General features: G+C 42.6%; 1 protein-coding gene across 3 annotated transcripts in view; it reads right to left on the bottom strand.

Annotated features, from left to right (window-relative positions):
• The window catches only part of TIAM1 (TIAM Rac1 associated GEF 1), a 227,085-nt gene that overhangs the window by 88,637 nt on the left and 115,524 nt on the right, over positions 1 to 22,924 (bottom strand). For all 3 annotated transcript variants that reach the window (XM_015132943.3, XM_077994821.1, NM_001260772.1), the window contains 5 exon segments: positions 19,040 to 19,264; positions 16,739 to 16,924; positions 10,587 to 10,733; positions 6,339 to 6,413; positions 3,250 to 3,420 (listed from right to left, as the gene is read on the bottom strand). In XM_015132943.3, coding sequence (XP_014988429.3) covers positions 3,250 to 3,420; positions 6,339 to 6,413; positions 10,587 to 10,733; positions 16,739 to 16,924; positions 19,040 to 19,264 — 804 coding nt within the window.

Here is a 22,924-nt window from a genome sequence, read left to right as displayed (position 1 = left end):
GTTTACTGCCTTAGCTCTCCTAATCCATTATGTTTTGCTCTTCTATTTCTCTTCATATTCTTCCATTTCAGTCAAACTTCTAGAAGACATATAAACATGCAATTACTGCATACAGAAATACAAACATGTAGTCACTGCATACAGAAATATGTATCCACATACACACACACAAAGTGCTATCGTAGAATTTCTAGAGATATTTTCCCTCCCCTTCAAAGTAACTTTTTGTTTCTTTAAACGCCAATGGTTATAGCTATCCAAAGCCATAGCTGACGTAGTAAAAGCATGAAATAAAACTGACACATGGTCATAAGTGAATAATATCAGTAGGTATAAATGAATGAAAATATGTTGCAATTATATTTGTACTTGTAACGATCAGAATATATCCCAAACCTATAGGCCAACATGGTTACCTGCTATACTTAGCAACAATCATTCCAGTAACATCTCTGACATGAATTGTATATGAAATGAAGATCTTGAAACTTTTACTATACCAGAACTTGACTGGTGCTCAGATGGCAGATGGCAAACTGATGTGAAATGATGTGGATCAAATAGAATAGGAAAGAGAATGAGCTGAATGCAAGAGACAGAAGAAACAGATTGATTATTAAATATTAGAGAAAGCATCTATCACCAGACATTGAGAATAACAATAATGAAACAAAAGACAGGCATTTTTACAATCATCTTTGTTTTCAATGGTGGGGGGGAATATTCACCATGATACTAGATTATTAATAACATGGGGCACTGTTTTCCCCATTATCTCCTTCCCTCTTAAGAATAAAATCAGATCCACTAATTACAATAAGGTGTTTTCCAAGGAAGAAGTAAGCTTTAGAAGGCACCTGGCCCTGAGCATACTGTATCACTTTTCTTACAGGGGTGTTTTCCCAAAGACCATCAAATTCTGAAATGCACACACAAGTCTTCCATTTTTAAACTCAGGAGATTTTTTCTGTGTGTATATTTCTAGTACAGATGGGGTTTTGCCATGTTGGCCAGGCTGCTTTCGAACTCCTGGACTCAAGAGATCTTCCCTCCTCAGCCTCCCAAAGTGCTGGGATTACAGGCGTGAGCCATCGTGCCCGGCATAAACTCATGAGATATAAAGCTTGTTCCATACCACGTTGTCTTTGTTTTTATTTCTGTGTCTTGGGAAAAAGAACTGGGCCCAGGGAAAATTGGGCAGGACTTTTACTGTCGGAGAAAGGGATTTTGTACCTTAATGATGCCATCAGAAGCCCTTCAAGTGACAGAAATAAACACTTTAAAGAGGATCAGTCCACTACATTATCTAGATATGGTCTCTAACTGGCAATGACAATATTATTCTTCATTCCCCTAGTTTCTTCCAAAGCAAAAGCTTGAAATATATGTAAATTGAGCCAATCATTCATTGCTTCACTCATTGATCAATCTTCCACCAACCAATGGTAATTGGAAAACTTTGGCTTAACCTTCGATTCCCGATTGAGTTGAAAGCCAGTGTGCGCAGGAGGCTCCAAAGCCATATTATTCCTCTGGAAACACCTTCCAGAGTTGGGCTTACACAAAAAGGCCAGAAAGTCCTACTTTTAACACCTTCATCTGCGGATCTGACAATAACTCTTCAGCTCTGCAGAATGTTAATGGGTCTCTAAAGAATTGTGCTAATCTATAAATAAAGGAATGCAGAAATCCTCTACAGACCAATTTTGTTAAGTAATTAACATGAAAAAAATTGTGAACAGAGATACCATTATCTCCAAAAGCTAGAACCCTCGTACATGAAGGATTCAAAGCACATAGAGAGGTGCTATCATTTATTTTTAACATCCATGTCAGGGCTGCCTTTGGTTATTGCCCAAAACAAGTGATTCTTCTGTTTATCCTCCACATCCATAAGACATTTTAAGAGGCTAATTTGAGCTGGACTGCTCCATTTCCCTGATTCATATGAAGAGCCATGTTTCTTCTTTAAAAAGCCGCCTGTGATTTGCTTTTTTTAAAATACAAAAATTGCTGATTGTAGAACTACAAAACTGAGGTACTTGTGGAGATAGTGAAAGTCATTCAGTATTTACAAACATTGTGTTGAATGATGAGATCTTTAAAACGTCATTTTATCCATCCAACTCTTCTAGGATAAAATTGTGATAGAAAAGCTTTTCATTTTTTTTTCTTTTAGCAGCCCCAAAGAAGATCAATTCACTCCCCTAAGAATATATTCTAGATTCTTCTGAGCCTTACTGATTGTCCTTCCTGAAGACTAAACCCAGGTTCTGAGAGTTCTTGCGGACTGCAGGATGCACCCAGCTGTAGAGAAGCCAGATGTGGGTTCAGTGTCTCCTTTGCAACTGACTGTGACGTGAGCTCAGGCAAGCAGCTAAGGCCCTCTGAGCTTCACTTCCTCCATGGGTACAATGGCAAAGTCTCAGCTCTTTCTCGGGCTCAGACCTGATATGACTACTACATAGAACTATTAATGCTATTCGTTATGTAAAAATAAACACAAGCATGCAAGTAAAGTTCTTCTTTCTTCTCTCTCCCCTAACTTAAGGCCATTCACCTGGCTGCCCGTCAGGGGGAAAAAATGAAACCAGGTTCACTTTGAAAAAGATCAAGGCATTTCTTCCATGGTTTAAGGTGAAAGTAGAGAAAAGGAGCTCAATCATTTGTCCTGTTTCTAAAAAGGCTAATTCTGTGTTCACAAAAGAGGAATTTCCCACCAATGGAGGTCAAACTTATATTTCCTTCCATTTTCCCAAATTCTCAAGATGCCCACAGTGGATCGGTTACTGATTAAAGAGCAGGTGACAAAATGGTACCCACAATATGATGCCACTGAACACATGTACATGTATGTGTGTGGGAAAAAGAATGAATGGTCAAACGTCTAAACGTTTACAACGGTTATTTTTGGATTTTGTGCATAAGAGTGGCCTTAATTTTCTGTTGTGTTCTTCACCTAGATTTTCTAAAAGGTTTGCAATGAGCATGTGATACGTGCATTAGAAATCTATCAAACACACATGTTGAAAGATGCCACTTAGAAGAGTTCCTCTCCTTCCAAAGGTGAAGCATTCACTAATATAATTATGAGTATTATCACAAAGGAATGCAATGCTGCTCGAAATGAAAGAGAGGTGTGTTTTAAGCACCTTCCTCTCCCACATGACTCTAGGTTTCCATGTGTGCCTTAGAAGATTCCTACACCCCATTCTGTTCTTGGAGAAACAACCCAAAGCAGCTCCATACCTTGCAAATCAGCTCCAGGGTGTCCCGTGCAGTGTCCCCCGGCCGGACGACCGTCAGGGCAGGCTGATTATTGGGCAGACAGAACCAGGATGGAGTGAAATACTCGTGGACCCAAATGTCGCAGTCAGGGTTGTGCTGGTGAACGTTAGGTAAGACCACTTCTTTCTCCCTCTATAACAAGAAATAAAGTTAGCAGGGCACCAGCAGTGGAGCTCTGACAACCCTAGATCCCCAGACTGCACACAGGAATCACCGATTCCTATGAAAATGGCCCAGGGCAGAAGCAGAGGCAGTGGTGGGAGGCAGGGGAACCCTCGGAGAGAGAGAAACTACTGAGAAAGCAGATTTATGGTGCAATGGGGAGATTTCAAACTTCAGCTGTGAGGCAGGCTTCACACCTGGCCCACAGCATCCAGAGGTGATCACGGCATGAATGAGTGGGCATCAAACTTTGGAAGAAAGAAAGAAAGGGGTCACCCATTCAGCTCAGCTTCATGGTTCTTATTTCTTCCACAAACTCATTTCAAGTTTCAAGCAGGGAATTCCTACAGCAAGCATATCTGCTATGTGAACTTTACAGTTCAAAGCAATGATGATGCCCCAATAATTTTTTCCAAAAAGATAATGTGTTAGCACTACATATTTATATTTATAGAGAGCATCATTTTTGTGCTCTCCTTGGACCTTCAGCACGACCCCGGGGACAGAGACAGCTCCATTTTCCAGATGGAGGTCAAAGAACTTGATGGATAACCTCATGGCACAATGTAGCAAAAGCAAGCCTCCTTTGCTGCCATCACTATATCCCCCCATCACTGTGCCTGAGGACCAGGGAGTGGAAGGAAATTTGTGAATGTGGGAGAAGGGTCGGAAGTCCTCCTTCAGCAGCTGGGTTAAACCTAAGCAAGCTAAGCAGATGAAGCAGAGGATGTTGCTTAGATTGACAAAATGTTATGTTGCTTAGATTGATACAATGTTAGGAGCCCATCACCCACCCCCCACAACAAGTAAGCAAGGAAAGAATGATGTTAGATTTCAGCAATGTAAACATAATATTGATGTTCAATATATGCTAAGTAATAGGACTTCATTATTGATTTATAAGCAGGCCACTAGTTGGTAAATATGTACCTACTGATCAGTAAGAACAAGGCTGGTATCAGCAAATTACAAGAAGAAACAAATTTCCCAATGAAAGCTGAGAGATGGTAATACAACCTCCCTTCATAAGAAGAATGGGATCCAAGAATGGGGAAAATGTTTTAATAAAAGCCACTAAACTAAACCCAACTGCGGAGGGTAATTTCAGCCTTGACTTTGAACAGAGTTGCTTTAGCAGATAAGCTGGACTCCAGGGAAGGAACCGTCAAAAAGCAATCAACATACCCAAATTCCATTAACTATAATTGGAATCTTCTGACTCTGTTTCAGCGTGCCACATTAAATAAACGCCCCTTAGCACTGAATCAACCCAAGTTTTGCATCTAAACACTCTGAGAACAAGGCATTCTAGCCAGGATGTGGGAGAAAGAGGTATCTTGGAAAAATGGAAAAACAAAAATGCTACATAGAAATCCAATGGACAAACTTTTGCAGTTTTCAAGTTCTGTGGTCTAGAGAAGATATCTCAGTACTAAATGTGGACTAATAATGGTATGCAGGATGAACTGGCCAACCTCAGAAATGACCAAGTTAACATCAAGAACTATGCTTGCATTGCACATAGGCCCAAAAACTGAGTTTCTTCAAATTTCATCAGAGACAGATGCTCAGACAGTGGCCATGGATGAGTATTTCCAAAGACAGTGGCCTTTATATCCAGGATAGCATCATTCATTAGCAGTTTGGGTATGAAGGAAAGAAAAGGCCTTCCCATGACCACTCTTCTCTCTTCCCCCTCCAATAGCAGAACTCGTCATGGCACTCTGGATTCGGAAACTCAGTTCCATCTACAACATGAGGCTGAGCCACTGATGACTGACGCTACTTGGTTACATGGCAACTGAGGGCTGAGTTCTGTCATATTGATTCTGAGCCTGAGAACCAGAGGATCACACCAAGGTCACATTATCAACATCAGACCACCCCCATCCCCCACACAAACAGGCTCCCAGTATCACTACTAGGGTCTTGAAAACGAGAGACATCTATTTATTTAGAGGCTGAAAAAAGTGGCCAATAAAAAAAAAAAAATCAGTATTTTTATGGGCTTTCAATCAGAGCTGTTTGAAAGCCCCTGTTAAATCCAAGCACAAGGCTGAACCAAGTCTGTGAATCTTTTTTTCTTTTCTTTTCTTTTTTTTTTTTTTTTTTTTTTTGAGAGAGTCTCGCTCTGTCGCAGGCTGGAGTGCAGTGGCTCCATCTCCGCTCACTGCAAGCTCTGCCTCCTGGGTTCACGCCATTCTGCTGCCTCAGCCTCCCGAGTAGCTGGGACTACAGGTACCCGCCACCACGCCCGGCTAATTTTTTTCTGTATTTTTAGTAGAGATGGGGTTTCACCATCTTAGCCAGGATGGTCTTGATCTCCTGACCTCGTGATCCGCCCACCTCGGCCTCCCAAAGTGCTGGGATTACAGGCGTGAGCCACCCTGCCCGGCCGAATATTTAACTGAATACTTGACTTGGGAGGCAAATGCGTTTTTGTTGTTTTTCTTTTTTAAAAGAGCACGCTATCGGAAGAGTTCTTTGAAACTAATGGGAGGAAAACAGCATGTGTGGGCAGAGGGAGGGCAGTAGGAACACACCTCTTCAGAAGAGAAGTTGTGCACAGAAAGAAATTGGCAATGGCATAAAATATTCAGCTATTCAGAACCCAAATTTCCTCTTACATTCTAGTGAGAAACTCACACATCGAATGGTGAGTATGGGAAATGTGATGTCAGCAGGAGAATCTTCTCGCTACCACTCCGTTTTAAATATAAAATGATTTTCCATCTCTTGTTGACTTATTACAGAACTTTGAAAAACTGATCATTTCAGTTTTTAATATTGAGTTTACTTAATTTTAGTAGCTGAAGACAACACGGCACCATGTATATGTTGATGCACTTGCGGCACTTTCAGAAAAGAAAACACATGTTTATTTTTACCTTGCCATCTGGAACAATGTCATCAAATATTCCCTCTAAAGACTTCTTTACAGCTTCGGTTCCCTCTCCAAACACCTGCGTATACAAAAGTACCATCTTAAAAAGGAATCTGGGCAACAGGGCATACGAAACCTAGGAAGGGGGAAGGAAATGGGCATGGCTATGACAAAACCTTTCACACGTGTTCGGATACTCCTACATCAAATCCCAAAGCAGGTACAATAATTTATGGGAGCAGACCTGGAAAAACACATCCCTCTATCTACATCACTTCCCTATGTCTTTGACAGTTGGGGGGAAAAAAAAGTTTGCTCTCAAATCTGGATAATACATCTCTACTTAAAGAAAATAGGCTGGGCATGGTGGCTCATGCCCATAATCCCTAGCACTTTGGGAAGCTGAGGCAGGAGGACTGCTTGAGCCTAGGAGTTTGAGACCAGCCTGGGCAATATAGTGAGACCTCATCTCTACAAAAAAAAGAATTACATTAAATTAGCCAGGCATGGTGGTGCGCACCTGTAGTCCCAGCTACTCCAGAGGCTAAGGCGAGAGGATAACAAGATCACATCACTGCACTACAATCTGGGCAACGGAGGGAGACCTTATCTCAAAAAAAGTAAAGAAAGAAAGACAATAGGCTAGGCATGGTGGCTCATATCTGTAATCCTGGTACTTTGGGAGGCTGAGGCAGCAGGATTGCTTGAGCCCAGGAGTTCTAGACCAGTTTGCTCAACAGAGTGAGACCCTGTCTCTACAAAAAACTTGAAAATTAGCCATGTATACTGGCATGTTCCTGGAGTCCCAGCTACTTGGGAAGCTGAAGTGGGAGGATCACTTGAGCCCTGGAGGTCAAGGTTGCAGCGAGCTGAGACCACACACCACTGTACTCCAGCCTGGGCAACAGACTGAGACCTTGTCTCAAAAAAAAAAAAAAAAAGAGAAAAATATAAATATAAATAAAAGAAACTAGCAAAAGCAATGAGCTAGATAAACCCACAATGAAGCATTTCTCTTATAGCCTCATATACCTGACCAGATACTTATAAATAAAAATGTTTGCTTTGTAATACTTTCTTAAGTAGAGCATGAGAATATTATAGTTTTTTACCTCAACATGGCAACATAGGGTTTTTTTAATTTAAAAAATAGAAAATTGTCTCTTCTTTGAAATGTAATCAATCCTGCTAACTTAAAGATATCATGAAAATCAGAATAGCATGTAGTATCAGGATAATGTACACAATTAAGAAAAAGCCTTTCCTCCATGCAAACAAAACATACAAAAAGTACAATGTTTTAAACTTTTTTTTGGTAGAGATTGGGTGTTGCTCTGTTGCCCAAGCTGGTCTCAAACTCCTGGCCTCCAAGAATCCTCCCACCTTTGCTTCCTAAAGTGCTAGGATTACAGGCATGAGCCACCACGCCTAGCCAAAAAAACAAAAAACCAAAAAAACATAATTTTTGTCCATTTCAAATTACAGAATTAATGAGTAGATTTCTACTGGAATGTTTATGGCTAAGCAAAAGGTTCTCAAAAACTCATACTTTGGGGGGAGGGGGGAGGGGGGAGGGATTGCATTGGGAGTTACACCTGATGTAAACGACGAGTTGATGGGTGCTGAGTTGATGGGTGCAGCACACCAACATGGCACAAGTATACATATGTAACAAACCTGCACGTTGTACACATGTACCCTAGAACTTAAAGTATAATAATAATAATAATAAAACTCATACTTTAAGAAAAAATTAAAAGAATTGTTTGACATTACATTGTGCTTTGATTTTAGAAAAATGTGAAAACATTCTATTGAATCCATTTAAATTCAGTCATATATTTCAGTAGAAATGGGCGGTAGCATAACCTGGTGCCAATCAAGCAGAAGCACATGAACAAAGGGTTTTGCTAGAAAACAAGTCCAAACTGTGAAGTCCAGAAGCAGTGGGCTGAGCCAACGCTCAGGGCAGAAGATACATACACAGTGACACCACCACCTCCCAAAAGAAGAGAAATGGGCCGGGCGTGGTGGCTCACGCCTACAATCCCAGCACTTTGGGAGCCCAAAGCGGGTAGATCACAGGGTCAGGAGTTCGAGACCAGCCTGACCAACATGGTGAAATCCCGTCTCTACTAAAAACACAAAAATTAGCCAGGTGTGGTGGCCGGCGCCTGTAATCCCAGCTACTCAGGAGGCTGAGGCAGGAGAATCACTTGAACCCAGAAGGCAGAGGTTGCATTGAGCTGAGATCATGCCATTGCACTCCAGCATGGGTGACAGAGTGAGACTCTGTCTCAAAAAAAAAAAAAAAAAGAGAGAGAAATGCTGATCATTCATGTCCTCCTTTTGCAGGTTTTAACTGAGAACCATCAAGTCTCTTATGTGATTTTTTCTGATGAAATGTTGACTTTCCTCCACAGTTTTTTCTTTAGATTTACATAAAAGCAAAACCCATGGAAGAAAGCTCAATGATCTACTCTCCCCAAAGACCACAGGACAAACTGCAAAACTGCTTCAGTCTCACGCTTGCTTAGCATTTGCTCATCTGCTCTCTGCAGGTTCCATCAAGGATAGGGAAATGCCACATTGAAACAGTGAGTATCAGCCAGGCGTGGTGGCCCATGTCTCTAATCCCAGCACTTTGGGAGGCCGAAGTAGGCAGATCACTTCGTTAGGAGTTCAAGACCAGTCTGGCCAACATAGTGAAACCCTGTCTCTACTAAAATTATAAAACTAATTAGCTATTAGCAGTGCATGGTGGTGAGCATCTGTAATCCCAGTCACTCAGGCTGAGGCAGGAGAACTGCTTTAACTGGGAGGCAGAGGATGCAGTGAGCCAAGATTGCACCACTGCACTCCATCCTGGGCGACAGAGTGAGGCTCCGTCACAAACAAAACAAAACAAGCCAGTGAGTATCATAGTCAGCTAAGGGACTCAGTGCATCAGCTTTCAGGACTAATCTCTTTTCTAAAATTCATTTCTTAAGTAAGTTAATGGCTGGAACTGTCAGAGCAAAAAAAGAGAGATCATTCTATCAAGTCAGTCGATGACGTCTTCTCACTTTGCGTAAGGGCACGGGGTGAATAGGTCAAACTAGCAGTCTTAGTCATGACCTCCAAAATGCTGAAGGCCTGACTTTCCAGCCACCACAAACGGGACATTCTTCTTCCGAAAGACTACAGATGCTCATGTACCTTTAGTCCCTCAAATCTAAACAAGCAGTTCTGGAGCCACTCATTTCTCAAAGTCAAAGGACAAGGATGACAATAACAACAGACAGTGAGCTTCCCGGAAGTAACCCCAGCAGGAGACTGGCCTTGGCGAGTGAAGAAGTCAAATTAATGGGGAAGAATTGGGTGGCTGCACATGGTCAGCGGACACCCGTCACGGCACCAGGCTATGTTGCGCCCTCATGACATACCGAGATCCCGTTCCAGCCCCTGGACCTGAGCAGAAGGAGGCCGTGGCAGTGGGTGAGCTCTCTCGGATTCCTGGCTCCTCGTTCCAGTAGGCAGAGGATCTGCCCATTTAATGTCAACCCCAAAAAGTCAAGGGCAGAGAATAATCAGATTTCCCTGGAAGATGACTTTCATGCAGTGCCAGAGGCAGCTTAAAAAGCATAGCCAGGCACAGTGGCTCACACCTGTAATCCCAGCATTTGGGGAGGCTAAGGCAGGTGGATCACGAGGTCAGCAGTTCAAGACCAGCCTGGCCAATATGGTGAAATTCCATCTCTACTAAAAATACAAAAATTAGCCGGGCGTGGTGGTGCGTGCCCATAGTCCCAGCTACTCGGGAGGCTGAGGCAGAAGAATCACTTGAACCAGGGAGGTGGAGGTTGCAGTGAGCCGAGATGGTGCCACTGTACTCCAGCCTGGTGACAAAGTGAAACTCCGTCTCAAAAAAAAAAAAAAAAGACTGCACTCAGGTGCCCACTTGGCTTCATCGCAGAGCCTGCTTTTTCCTGAAGACTCAGGGTGAATTGTGCGCTTTGAGTAGGTCTGTAATTAACAAGGGTTTGGAAAGGATGCAGGTGGGAAACTGCAGCTTGGTGACAGACTAATGGTAGAGTTCAACGTTATGGGTATGCATTACCTATTAAAAGTGTCTAGCACGGCTAGCTTCTTTGTGTCAACTAGTTGATTTTAAATAACACTCAGCCTCAATGAAGAAACACATACATCCCAAATTGAGGTGGCCACAGAATCGATCTGTGTGGGCTCGCTTTTCATCTGCTCTGAAACCTACCTGATTGATACTTGGACGTCCCTGCTTCTTTTTGGAGGTAGTATCCAGGCCCCACAGAGAAGAAAACCTGCTCCTTCGCTTGCTTGCGGATCTGGACATGGCCTGAGTACGTCTTCTCACTCCAGTTTCACCAGTGCGTGCTGCCACCTGAAGATGGCAAGGACAAGCAGCCACAAGGGAGATGCGTCAGGACCATTCACCTATGTCTTCAGGCCCCCATAAGTCCCACCCTTCAAAAAACCCTCTTCCATCATGCCAGCCTACCCTGACCTCAACGCCTAAAGTATTTAATCCATGACCCAGACATACTGGGACTTTGAGAGCCCTTCATGGATTCAGAATGGAAATGAAAGGTTGGCAAATTCAATCCTTGTTTGAAATCACCAGCAAAAATACATAATATAGGAATAAAACATATATGTTCTGTTTCCAAAAATGGCATGTCCTTCTGGTCACAGGCGTGAACTACAACAGCAAGGGAAATGAGCCAGGCTTTCTCTCCAAATGCCACAGAGCTGTTTCTGCATTCTACTGAAAAATGGTGCTCAAGCATCAGCAACAATAGTGGAAAAACAGCAGAGTTTTGTTCCTGGGTTTCCAGGTTAAATCTAAAATTACCAATCTCTACTATTTTGTTTTCTTAGGATAGATATAATCACGTTTCAAAATCAGGCAATTTGATGGTTGGCCCCCAATATCCATCCTCTATTCCATCTTAGTCAGAAAAATCTCAAAAGTAGGCCAGGTGCGGTGGCTCATGCCTGTAATCCCAGCGCTTTGGGAGGCTGAGGCGGGTGGATCACCTGAGGTCAGGAGTTCGAGACCAGCCTGGCCAACATGGTGAAACCCTTATCTTTACTAAAAAAATACAAAAATTAGCCAGCATGGTGACAGTCACCTGTAATCCCAGAGGCGGGTGGATCACCTGAGGTCAGGAGTTCGAGACTAGCCTGTCTTTACTAAAAAAATACAAAAATTAGCCGGGCGTGGTGACAGTCACCTGTAATCCCAGCTACTTGGGAGGCTGAGACAGGAGAATTGCTTGAACCCAGGAGGTGGAGGTTGAAGTGAGCTGAGATCACGCCACTGCACTCTAGCCTGGGCGACAGAGCGAGACTCTGTCTCAAAAAAAAAAAAAAAAAAAAAAAAAGGAAAATCTCAAATACCTCAAATGTAAGTGAGCATGCAGCCACTAAGTCCAAGATGACTTATTTTCCTTGCAGCAGGGCATGGATTGGGCTTAAGTTCTGGTCAATGGCACATAAGCAAAAAAACTATTTGCAACTTTCAGGAACTGTGCTCAATGGTAGGGGGTCTTCTGTTATCCTTTCCGCTATCCTATCTGTTTTCTTTTTCCTGATAAAAGGAAGGTGTGTGTTGCGGTCGAGGATGTCCCTACCCAAGCCTTTTCAAGGATGGCAGATAACAAGACAAAAGGGACCGGGCTCACTGAAGACGAAGGCACCTTACCAGACTTGCATCACTTACATGTCCTATGTTTAGGTAAATGGGAAAGAAAACTTGTATTTTTTTGTCAAACAAAAGCTAAACTCTGTCGAGATATTACAATGTGCCAGCAACCCAGAGAAGCATTTCTTTTTCTTTTTCTTTTTCTTTTTTTAAGATGGAGTCTTGCTCTGTTGCCCAGGCTGGAGTCCAGTGGCGTGATCCCAGAGAAGCATTTCACAAGGGAACACCCTAAATGTCAATCTGTCACCAGGATAACTGCTCAAGTAGAATCTCCACAAGGACTCCAGAAAGTCCTCCCAGGCAAAACATTCAGACTTGAACTTTATCCTACAGGTGGCAAAAGCAAAGTCCCAGGAACTTAAGGGAACTTCTGCCAGAAGGTGTCTCCACGGGCCACCCACGGGCTTGCCTTTCAGAAAAAAGGGAGTGGCCGGAGGAACAGCGAGTCAGACTTGAAATGAAACTTCTCCACCCACTCTTTTGTTGCCAGAGGTGAATGTCTTGGAACCTACTTGTAGATTCCCACACAGGCAGCTCCCGATGTGACAGATGCCAATTGGCAGCAATGTAGGGGATGAGGCACTGTTGGTAACATGAGGGGCCTCCCCAGCAGTCAGCGTGTTGGTTGGAAGGCATGCCTCTCTGGGGCTTCAGTATTGACAATGTAAACACCGCAGAAGCCCCATGGGTGGATTGGCAGGGACCCCTATGTACATTAAAAACAGGAATCAAAACAGCTTCTCTACAAGGGTATTTAGGGGGAAGGTTTTTGGACCCAAACAAAAATAGGAAGATGAGGGAGCTGAGAGGTCTTGCATTTTGCATTTTCTCAGCTTAGCAGGTTAAAAACAAAACAAAACGAAACAAAAAAACCCAGATCAGGGCATAGAAAAATGTGGTATCCAAGACACTGGTGGGAATTTTCACGAGAAAGATCTTAATCTAAGATTACACTGGAGATATCACAGGGAACAAAATCACAAGACAAACACACCGTAAGATATGCAAAAATTTTCTCTATTTTCATCACTTTCTCGGTTAAAGGTAAATAAAGGTTGTAAAACGAATAAATTATAACATGCAGACACGCATAGGCTCACATGACTATGTCAACACTGAATAAATGGTGTTAAAAATTTTAAATTCTAGAGGAAAAAAATGTCCATTTGGCCTCACGGTCATACAGTCATTTTACAAACAAATCCAGTCATTAATAGTGACACATACACAGAGGCAGCCATATAAATATGTTGACATATATTACCGTTTGCTTTCTTCATACACACAGCAATACCTGTACTTACCGTGTCTAGTTAATTGTTTACTTATTTCTTACCCTTCTCTCCCACAAGAATAAAAGCTTCAAGAGGACAGAAACTCTGTGCTGTTCACTATAGTCCTAATCACAAGGATAAAACTGACAGATGCCAGGCACTTACATATATTTGTTGCTTGAACAAATAAATACATAAATACTACAAAGCAAAAGCATATCCCTATGTAACATGGTGACAACAATGAAAAGGTAACTCTTCAGTTTACAATTTCCAGACAAAGAGAGCATGAAAGAGAAATCCATACACCCAAAAATATTCTCAGTTAACCAGCTGACTAGTTAGTTTAGCCCGTTTAACAAAACACTTCACTGAAGTTTCTTATAAGCAGTATTCTCAATTGCTTGGAGCCTTGTAAACTGCAAAAGTAACCACTACCTCCAAGACAATAATGACTCAAAATGAGCAAAGGGATTTAGAAAAAGGGCTGGCAGAAGAACTGCTGGACCAGAGCTCAAGAGTTTCTCAATGATCTTTGCCCAGACAATGCCTCCCTTTGTGGCCTGAACCTGATTACTCTATCATTCTGCTCATCTGTGCAAACAAGAACAATGATAACCTTCTTTCAAAGAGTACAGCGGGGGCCCTTTAGTTAATTACTGCAAATCACGCAGCATTACGGGAAGCTTTCTCAGTGAATGCTACTTCAATTGTAGCTCCACTCTCCCCGACCCAGCCCTGTTACCCTCACACCTCCTCCTTCCTCCTCCCCTACTGAAAAGAAGAAAAAAAAAAAATCTGGACAAAGACTAAATTGAAGAATGTTTCAACCCCAAGGAGAAAAAAAATCTCAGGGGTCAAATGACAAGGAGAGGAGGGAAAGAAAATAAGAGTCCCTAATAAATCAGACTGTAAAATTCCCTGCCCAGGATCTTCCACAGGAGCTAAAGCAACAAATAGGAACAGACACCCAACAGGCTCGCCTGATTTGTTCTGTCTGAAATGAAACCCCTCACAGAAAAGAGAAGTTGCAGGAACATATTGAAACACCCAGACTTGTATCACTGACAAAGCGAGCAAAAATCCAACAAAGGAACAGACAGTTGAACGTATGGACTTCAATACTCTTTAAAACCACTGACCAAAACACCTCAGAGTAACTAACTCTCCCATCCCCATCTTCAGCTGGCCAAATTTTATTTTTTTTTTTTTGAGACGGAGTCTCACTGTGTCGCCCAGGCTGGGGTACAGTGGCCAGATCTCAGCTCACAGCAAGCTCCACCTCCCGGGTTCGCGCCATTCTCCTGCCTCAGCCTCCCGAGTAGCTGGGACTACAGGCGCCCGCCACCTCGCCCGGCTAGTTTTTTGTACTTTTTAGTAGAGATGGGGTTTCACCGGGTTAGCCAGGATGGTCTCGATCTCCTGACCTCGTGATCCGCCCGTCTCGGCCTCCCAGAGTGCTGGGATTACAGGCTTGAGCCACCGCGCCCGGCCCAGCTGGCCAAATTTTAATAGCCTGCCCCTTGAAAGAAAAGTATACACACACATCACAGGCATTGAGACGAAGGAAATTAGAGGGTCCGAAGATGAATTATGGAAGAGTAAAACGGTAACTTTCTCAGGGAGGTTGCGCCCAATGACTTTGAAGAAAATAATGAAAGCATACAAGTTTTAGGGAGAAAGCAAAATTATTTTCTCCAAAATCTAGAAGGTACAGTAAGAGGAGGGAGCCACTTCGATGCTCAAGGTTTAGTACTAATACAGATGGTACCTCAATGACACCACGAGTTCCCTTCATAAAAATGTGCCCTCAATGGATGATATTCTGACGAGGAGATAGAATTTCTATCCTAGTTTTTTTTGTTTGTTTTTGATTTGCAGAATAGGCGAACTGAGATTTGGCTAAGTTAAAAATGAGTGTCCAGGTCTCCGAGAAATAGATCTGGAGTCAAAAACTGAAAACCTTTTGTAAGTTTATTCAACACAGCACTTTGTCCCACTACTGAAAAAACAGGGTTTAATAGCTGTATGGAGAGGTGGTAGCCAGGGAGACCAAGAGCTGAGCTGTAATTAGCAGAACAAATCAGGATGCCAGTTTTAATAACTCCAGAAATTGGTTTAAGACTTCTTTAAAAATGTAAATCTACCCCTAATTATCTGAATGATGATGCTAATCTATCTATAAAGAATACAAACGCCTCTGACTGAATTATAGCTCTGAATGCAATCGAAGGGTACAGCTGACAAAGCAAGAGAAGAACAGCACAGCTAAGGTTTTACAAAGCTGTTTCTGGAACCTGAGACTTAACATTTAATTCCCTAGCAAATGTGCTAAGGTGCAGTACATTTTAAGTGGGTGTCGACTTGGATAGACTAAAACCATGTTACTCATACAGCAATTTTTGAGAAGGAGCCAAAAGTACACAAAGCTGCTCGCAATTTAGCAAGTACATGAAATTACAGATTATAAACACACAACACGACTACACAGTCTGCCGCCGTAGAGGTCAGATGGAAATTCCCTTCCTCAAGCAACGCATATGTTCAGCCGGCGAATCACAGAGGTCGCCTTGCTCTAATGCATCGGGTATCCGTGGTCATCAAAACAACAGTAAAAATAAAGTGAAATGGAGATCTCCAAAGAGATCTGTGTTCCATATATGGTGTATGTATTATGTGTATGTGAGTGATTGAGTGAAAGAGACAGAATGAGAATGCGTGTGTGTGTGTGTGTGTATTTTTTTTTTTTTTTTTTTTTGAGACAGAGTCTCACTCTGTCACCTAGGCTGGAGTGCAGTGGTACGATCTTGGCTCACGGCAACCTCCTCCCGGGTTCAAGCAATTCTCAGGCCTCGGCCTCCCGAGTAGCTGGGATTACAGGTGTGTGCCAACACACCCAGGTAATTTCTGTACTTTTAATAGAAACGGGGTTTCACCATGTTGGCCAGGCTGGTCTCGAACTCCTGACCTCAGGTGATCCGCCTGCGTTGGCCTCCCGCAGTGCTGAGCCATCATACCTAGCCTGAGAATGCATTGATGTATGAGAGTGAGCACTCCACTCACCATTACCACAAAGTTAATATAAAAAATAGGTATTTGGGTTCCAAACATGACACTGCCTGAAGACGACAAGAGCTATCAACAAATACTACATGTGAACAACGCTGAAGATGGTACCTTTCATATTTTCTTTGCACAACAGCTTAGGCCACCCCCATCAAGAGATGCTTAAGTAATATATTTTGGACAGGTTTAAATGGAACTTTGCATCCACTGCAATAGGAGGGCATTTCAGAAATCCACACACAGCAGGAAGCTCGAAAAACACTTAGGAGACTCTTGTCAAGTCCTGCTCAGGATTAAGTGTCAAGCTTAATGTTTTTCAAAAATTCATTAGCTTCTACTCACCAGGGCATGAAACGATGATACGGAAAAGATTCCAAGGCGGCCCATGGCCACTTTCGTTGGTCGACTTGCAAAAGCAAGAAGCCTTTTGGGGTTTGGCAGCTCCCCACCCTGCAGGCTGGCTAAATAACAGCGGAAACGAAAGAGGTCCATTTGGAACTGCTCGAGATTTTGCTCCCAGACAAAGATCTACGGTAGTGAAAACACGGGAAAAGCAAAAGTGAGAACACGGGAAACAAATGTTAATATTTTCATCCTATACAAATCTACATGTCGTAAAGGCATTCACTATAATCCTAAGGAATAAACAACAGGTACCTAAGTTTCTTAGTTACTTATGTTTCCTTCTGCAAAGATCTACAGCCATAAATTCAGCATCATAAATAGAAAATGACAAGTTCTTCTGTTCCCTCCTATCTTGGAGTTCGTACTGGGGGCATGATAGGTCTGTCAACTCCAAGCTCTGGGCCACAAACACAAGACTGAAGAAGTAAAAAGGTAGAGATTTCCATCACCAGAGAACTATATGACTTAACAAGAGGTGGGTTTTCATATAAAGAAGAATGAGATGAATTAAAGGCTAGAAGCACTTGACCAAGTGCTTTTGGGAAGAGCGTGGTAGCCTGGAACAAAGGGTGGAAGCGGAACACAAGACGGTGGAGACCTAGGCTCTGGAATACAAAGTTCCAGCTGTAGCATGTCTCTGAGACATTCCCTCATTTTTCAAAGTGGCAAAATAATACCTACCTCATAAGGCTGTTGGGATGTTTGAAAAAGATAATACAAGCCTAAGGACAAGGTCTGGCATAGAGCGAAGGCTCAGTGATGCTGACAGATAATGATGAATGGTTGAAATCTCCCTTTGTGCTTCGATAAAATATAGTATCACTGTACACACGTGTTCACAGCAGCACTGTTCGCAAAAGGTGGAAACAGCTCGAATGTCCATCAACAAATGGCCAATAAACACAACATGGTGTATACATACAACAGAATACGATTCAGCCAGCACTCAGGAGTAAAGTGCTGATGTATGCTACCACGTGGATCCACCTCCAAAACATGAAGCTCAGGGAAGGAGCCAGACACAAGAGGCCACGTACTGTGGAATTCCATTCACATGAAACATCTAGAATAGGCAAATCCAAGAAGACAAAACGGGGCAGAGGCGAGCAACTGCTTCACAGGTATGGGGTTACCTTTTGGTGCAGATTAACACATTTCAGGGCTAGATGAGGTAGTGGCTGCACCACATTGTACACATACTCGATGCTACTGAATTGTTTGTGTTAAAATGGTTGATTTTACATTATGTGAATTTTGCGTCAATTTAAAAAAACACAATGTCAGGTAACAAAGGGAAACCCCAGAGGGAGAGAAATGTGGAAGGCCCATGTCAATTGTTCAAATACTTAAATATCATTTATTCATGCAATTATTTCCTAAGCATTAGGACAAAGTGTCAAAACACTACCAGATGGCTGTTACTGACAGCTGAATAGCAGGCAAAAATGTTCTATGTTCATTTCACTCAATCTTTTCTGTTTAGCATGAAATATACTTATGTACATATAAAGCAATTTTATATATATATATATATATGTATTTATATCTAGATATATAGAGAGATAGTCTTGCTCTGTCACCCAGGCTGGAGTACAATGGCACAATCTTGGCCCACTACAGCCTCCACCTCCCAGGCTCAGGTGATCCTCCCATCTCGGCCTCCTGAGACTACAGGTGTGGCTAATTTTTGTATTTTTTGTGTAGAGATGGGGTTTTGCCATGTTGGCCAGGCTGGTCTTGAACTCCTGGGCTCAAACGAATATGCCCACCTCAGCCTCCCAAAGTGGTAGGATTACAGGTATGAGCCACCACGCCCAGCCAGATATATCTTTTGAATGTACTTTACCTTTTCCAAATTAAGAATTCAAAATTTACTGAGGAGTCAGAAATGAGTCCCCACCATAAGAGAACTCCAGGTCAGTCTGATAATATGGGAAATGAAATTGCAAACTTTCCAGTTACACAGATCCCCTAGAACAGCACATCCTTGGTGGGGGCCAGGGGCTCCTCTGTTGGGTTTCTGTCTTTCATTCAATGTAATATTGTTACATTTAGTTGTTAACAATCAGCTACGAACAGAGTGAAGAACACCGACAGTCACAATAAAGAACTCAGCATCCTGGATGACAGGCTGTTGAGGAGATATCTGATGATGTTTCACAATTCCAAAACAGCAAAAAAAGAAAAACAAAGAGACCTAACAATTTTGTCTGGATCTAAACACGGAAGAACGATTACCTGATCTAATATTGTTTTCTTTTTCTTTGAGTCAGTGACTGAAGACAGCTGCATTTCGCCCATTTTCTTCATCTTTTCATCCATGTCAATCTTCTGTTCCAGTTTTTTGATCTCTGATTTCAAGAGTCGGAGCGTGTCTTCCTTGTGGTGGTGTCTTGCGACTGCAGTGGCGCAGGCAGAGTGGATGGCGGTGATCCAGTTTTCGAGCTCCGTCTGGCTAGTGGTCTGTACCAGGAAGAAGGGGCAGGAAGAAAAAGGCACCTCTTAGGAACTTAAGAAAAATGAACCGGAGCATTTCCAGAGAAGCACTGCCTGCCAGTCGAGGTGACAGGTCTAGACACCCATGGATAGGGCTAACCTGACCTCCTCTTCCTTCAGGAAATTAGTAACAAAAAGTGAGTCTCAGGTCAGATGCCCACTCTCCCCTCCTCCCCTTCAAGGGCTGTCCTGAATGAAGCCACCACATCCGCTCACTCAATGTACTTATTGAATTCACATGTGAAAGTGACACTCCTAACACAGACAACTTGGTATCTACTCACGAAGGTGCCTGTGAAGTAAAGGTCAGTTTCCAGATAAGTCTGGTCAGTTACAGGGCATGAGTGGGACTGAGGGACATTACTGACATAGGAAGCTACAACAGCCCTGCCCTCGTGAATCACTGCAACACAGATCCAAAGGTCCTATCCTGGTGCTAAGCAGCAAGACAGAACTAGGGCTGGGGAAGCGGTCAGGTAGCCAGAAGAAATACTGTCTTTGGGGACTCCATGGGAGCCTCTAAGAATTGCAGCCACCCAACAACACTCCACGTGCTAAAAGTGGCCTGTTTGAGATGGGCATTAAGAAAATGGTGACCAACACCCACCAATGGTGACCTAAGTGGGACTGGTGTGACTCGGTGTTCTGAAAGGCAAGTCAGAATAGTTTTCAAGAGACAGCACGTGTGTGATAACTCACTATTAATGATTCTTTAGGAATTCAATCAATGAGTTTTTACAGGTGAGGAGATACTGGACCTTTTCAGGTATTCTCTTAAGTCCAGAGAGGTGAAACAAATGCTCAGAAGTTAGTGCATCTCAAGAAATAGTCTATTCAGCCATGACAATACTAAAGGAGCTACTAACATCATTTTTCATGCACAAAAACACTTCATTGTTTTTTCCTTTGAAGCACCTTCTTAGTTTTCTGACTCATTTGAGTGTTGGCTTCTAAATAAAATTCTGGGTTTTTGCTGGTGGTGGTGGTGTTGGTTTTTTTTTTTTTTTTTGGAGACAGGGTCTTGCTCTGTCGCCCAGGCTGGAGTGCAGTGGAACGATCTTGGCTTACTACAGCCTCTGCCTCCCAGGTTCAAGCAATTCTCATGCAGCCTCCCGAGCAGCTGGAACTACAGGCATGTGCCACCACGCCTGGCTAAGTTTTACATTTTTAGTAGAGATGGGGTTTCATCATGTTGCCTAGGCTGGTCTCGAACTCCTGACCTCAAGTGATCCGCCTGCCTCGGCCTCCCAAAGTGCTGGGATTACAGGTGTGAGCCACCTCGCCCAGCCACTTGTAAACAACATTTTATTAACAGGACCCCACCAGCACATGACTCTGTGCTGGCTGGCAGCTGGAACTTAAGTCAAGAGAGTACTTTATCTTTATTATTTCTGAATCGGATCAGGTTTGTATTCCACATAAGAAACAGCATCAAATATTAAAAATGGCGCCAACCAACAAAGTTACCTCCCACTGGGCAAACCTAACTGGTCCAGCAGTTGTTATGTGGATAACAAATATTTTGCCTGTGGACAAAGAAGATTTCAATACGCTAGACAATCCAAGAAGAAACAGCAGAAGCACCACCTGACAAAGCAAATGGAATCACTTTGTAAAGACTGAGTGGGAGGAGGCGAGGCGATAAAGACATTGGAAGCCACAGGTGAGGACTTGTAGATTGAGAAACTTAGGGGGAAAAAAATGCATGTCTATTTATGAGATTAAATTTGCTTCACTTTATGTTATAGTTATCTCGTCTTCGCAGGTCATGATCTTATAGTTTGTCCTTATGTATCACCTTGAAGTTCCACCAGAAAAAGAGAGGCCCCCCTAGAGCTAATGAAAGCACCAAGCTTGTTCCTGCTGGTGTGTTCTGTACAAAGCTCGATCACTGGATCTCTCAGTGCCTCACAATAAGTGGGTATCTCGTTAGGTGGGGTTATTCCCCCCCACTTTTTTTTTTTTTTTTTTTTTTTTTTTGAGATGGAGTCTCGCTCTGTCACCAGGCTGGAGTGCAGTGGTGCAATCTCGACTCACTGCAACCTCTGCCTCCCGGGTTCAAGCGATTCTCCTGCCTTAGTCTCCCGAGTAGCTGGGACTACAGGCGTGCGCCACCATGCCCAGCTAATTTTTGTATTTTTTTTTAGTAGAGATGGGGTTTCACCATGTTGGCCAGGATGGTCTCAATCTCTTGACCTCGTGATCCGCCTGCCTCAGCCTCCCCAAGTGCTGGGATTACAGGTGTGAGCCACCACGCCCAGCCTCGTTTTTTTTTTAAATTAGGAAAGGAACCAGCTCAGATGGAAAAATAATCTGGTAAGTATTTTTCCTTAAAAAAAAAAAAAAGAAAAAAAAAAAAAAACTTTCAAGATGAAAATACCCAGTGTTGGCAAAGATACGGAGTAACCAGAACTCCTATGCACTGCTGACTGCTGGCTGGAAAGTAAACTTGCACAACTGCTTTAGAAAGCTGTTGGATATTACTTACTAAAGTTGAATATATGTACACCCTGTGACCCAGAAAATGCACTCTGGGTACATATTCAAGAGAAATACATTCATATGCACAAAAAATATACACACCAGAACATGCACAGCAGCATATCATGGGTGAAACTGGACACCATCCAGATGCAACCAATAGGGGAATGGATGAATATGTGAGATAATCACACAATGAAATACCATACAGCAAGAATGGAGGAACTATAACTATAGACTAACACACATAAATCTTGCACACATCATTTTGGGGAAGGAATCAGATGCACCGCAGTATACATACTGTAGGATTCTATTTATATGAAGTACTGTATTAGTCCATTCTCATGCTGCTAACAAAGACATATCCAAGACTGGGTAATTCATAAAAGAAAGAAGTTTAATTGACTCACAGTTCAGCATGGCTGAGGAGGCCTCAGGAAACTTACAATCATGGCAAAGGGGAAGCAAACAACTTCTTCTCATGGTGGTAGCGAGGAGAAGTGCAGAATGAAGCAGGGGGGAAAGCCCCTTATAAAACCATCAGATCTAGTGAGAACTCACTCACTATCATGAGAACAGTATGGAGGTAACTGCCCTCATGATTCAACTACCTCCCAATGGCTGTCTCCTATGACAAGTGGGGATTACAGGAACTACAATTCAAGAAGAGATTTGGGTGGGGACACAGCCAAACCATATCAAGTACCAACACAGATAAACTAATATATACTATTAGAAGTCAAGAGGGCAGGTTTTTTTGGTGGGATGAGATGCAATAGGTAGAATCTGGTAAGAAGCATAAGAAAGGTTTCTGGGGTGCTGGCCACCTTCTGTTTCTTCATCTGGGTGCTGTTTACATGGGTGTACAACACGGGTGTGTTCAGTTTGTTAAACACCATCAAAATGTGCCTTTTCTGTGTATACATTAAACTAGAAAGTTTCAAAGAACATCTTTCCAAGGTATATTATCCTAATAGTTGAGTATAATTTTTCTATAACTATGCTAAAAATATGATACTTCACATTTTTAGTTTTCATTAAATATTGTCCTTACAAAACTACAAAGGAAGTTCCAAGAAGCTTCATCCTTCTCTACCATTTCTTTGTCCTCCAAAGTGCCTGGTAGTACCTGATAAAAAGCTG

Source organism: Macaca mulatta, chromosome 3 (assembly GCF_049350105.2).
Source record: "Macaca mulatta isolate MMU2019108-1 chromosome 3, T2T-MMU8v2.0, whole genome shotgun sequence".
NCBI classification, from domain to species: Eukaryota; Metazoa; Chordata; class Mammalia; order Primates; family Cercopithecidae; genus Macaca; species Macaca mulatta.
The sequence above is the reverse complement of the archived record's forward strand: the minus strand, read 5'-3'. Positions and strand labels throughout refer to the sequence as shown.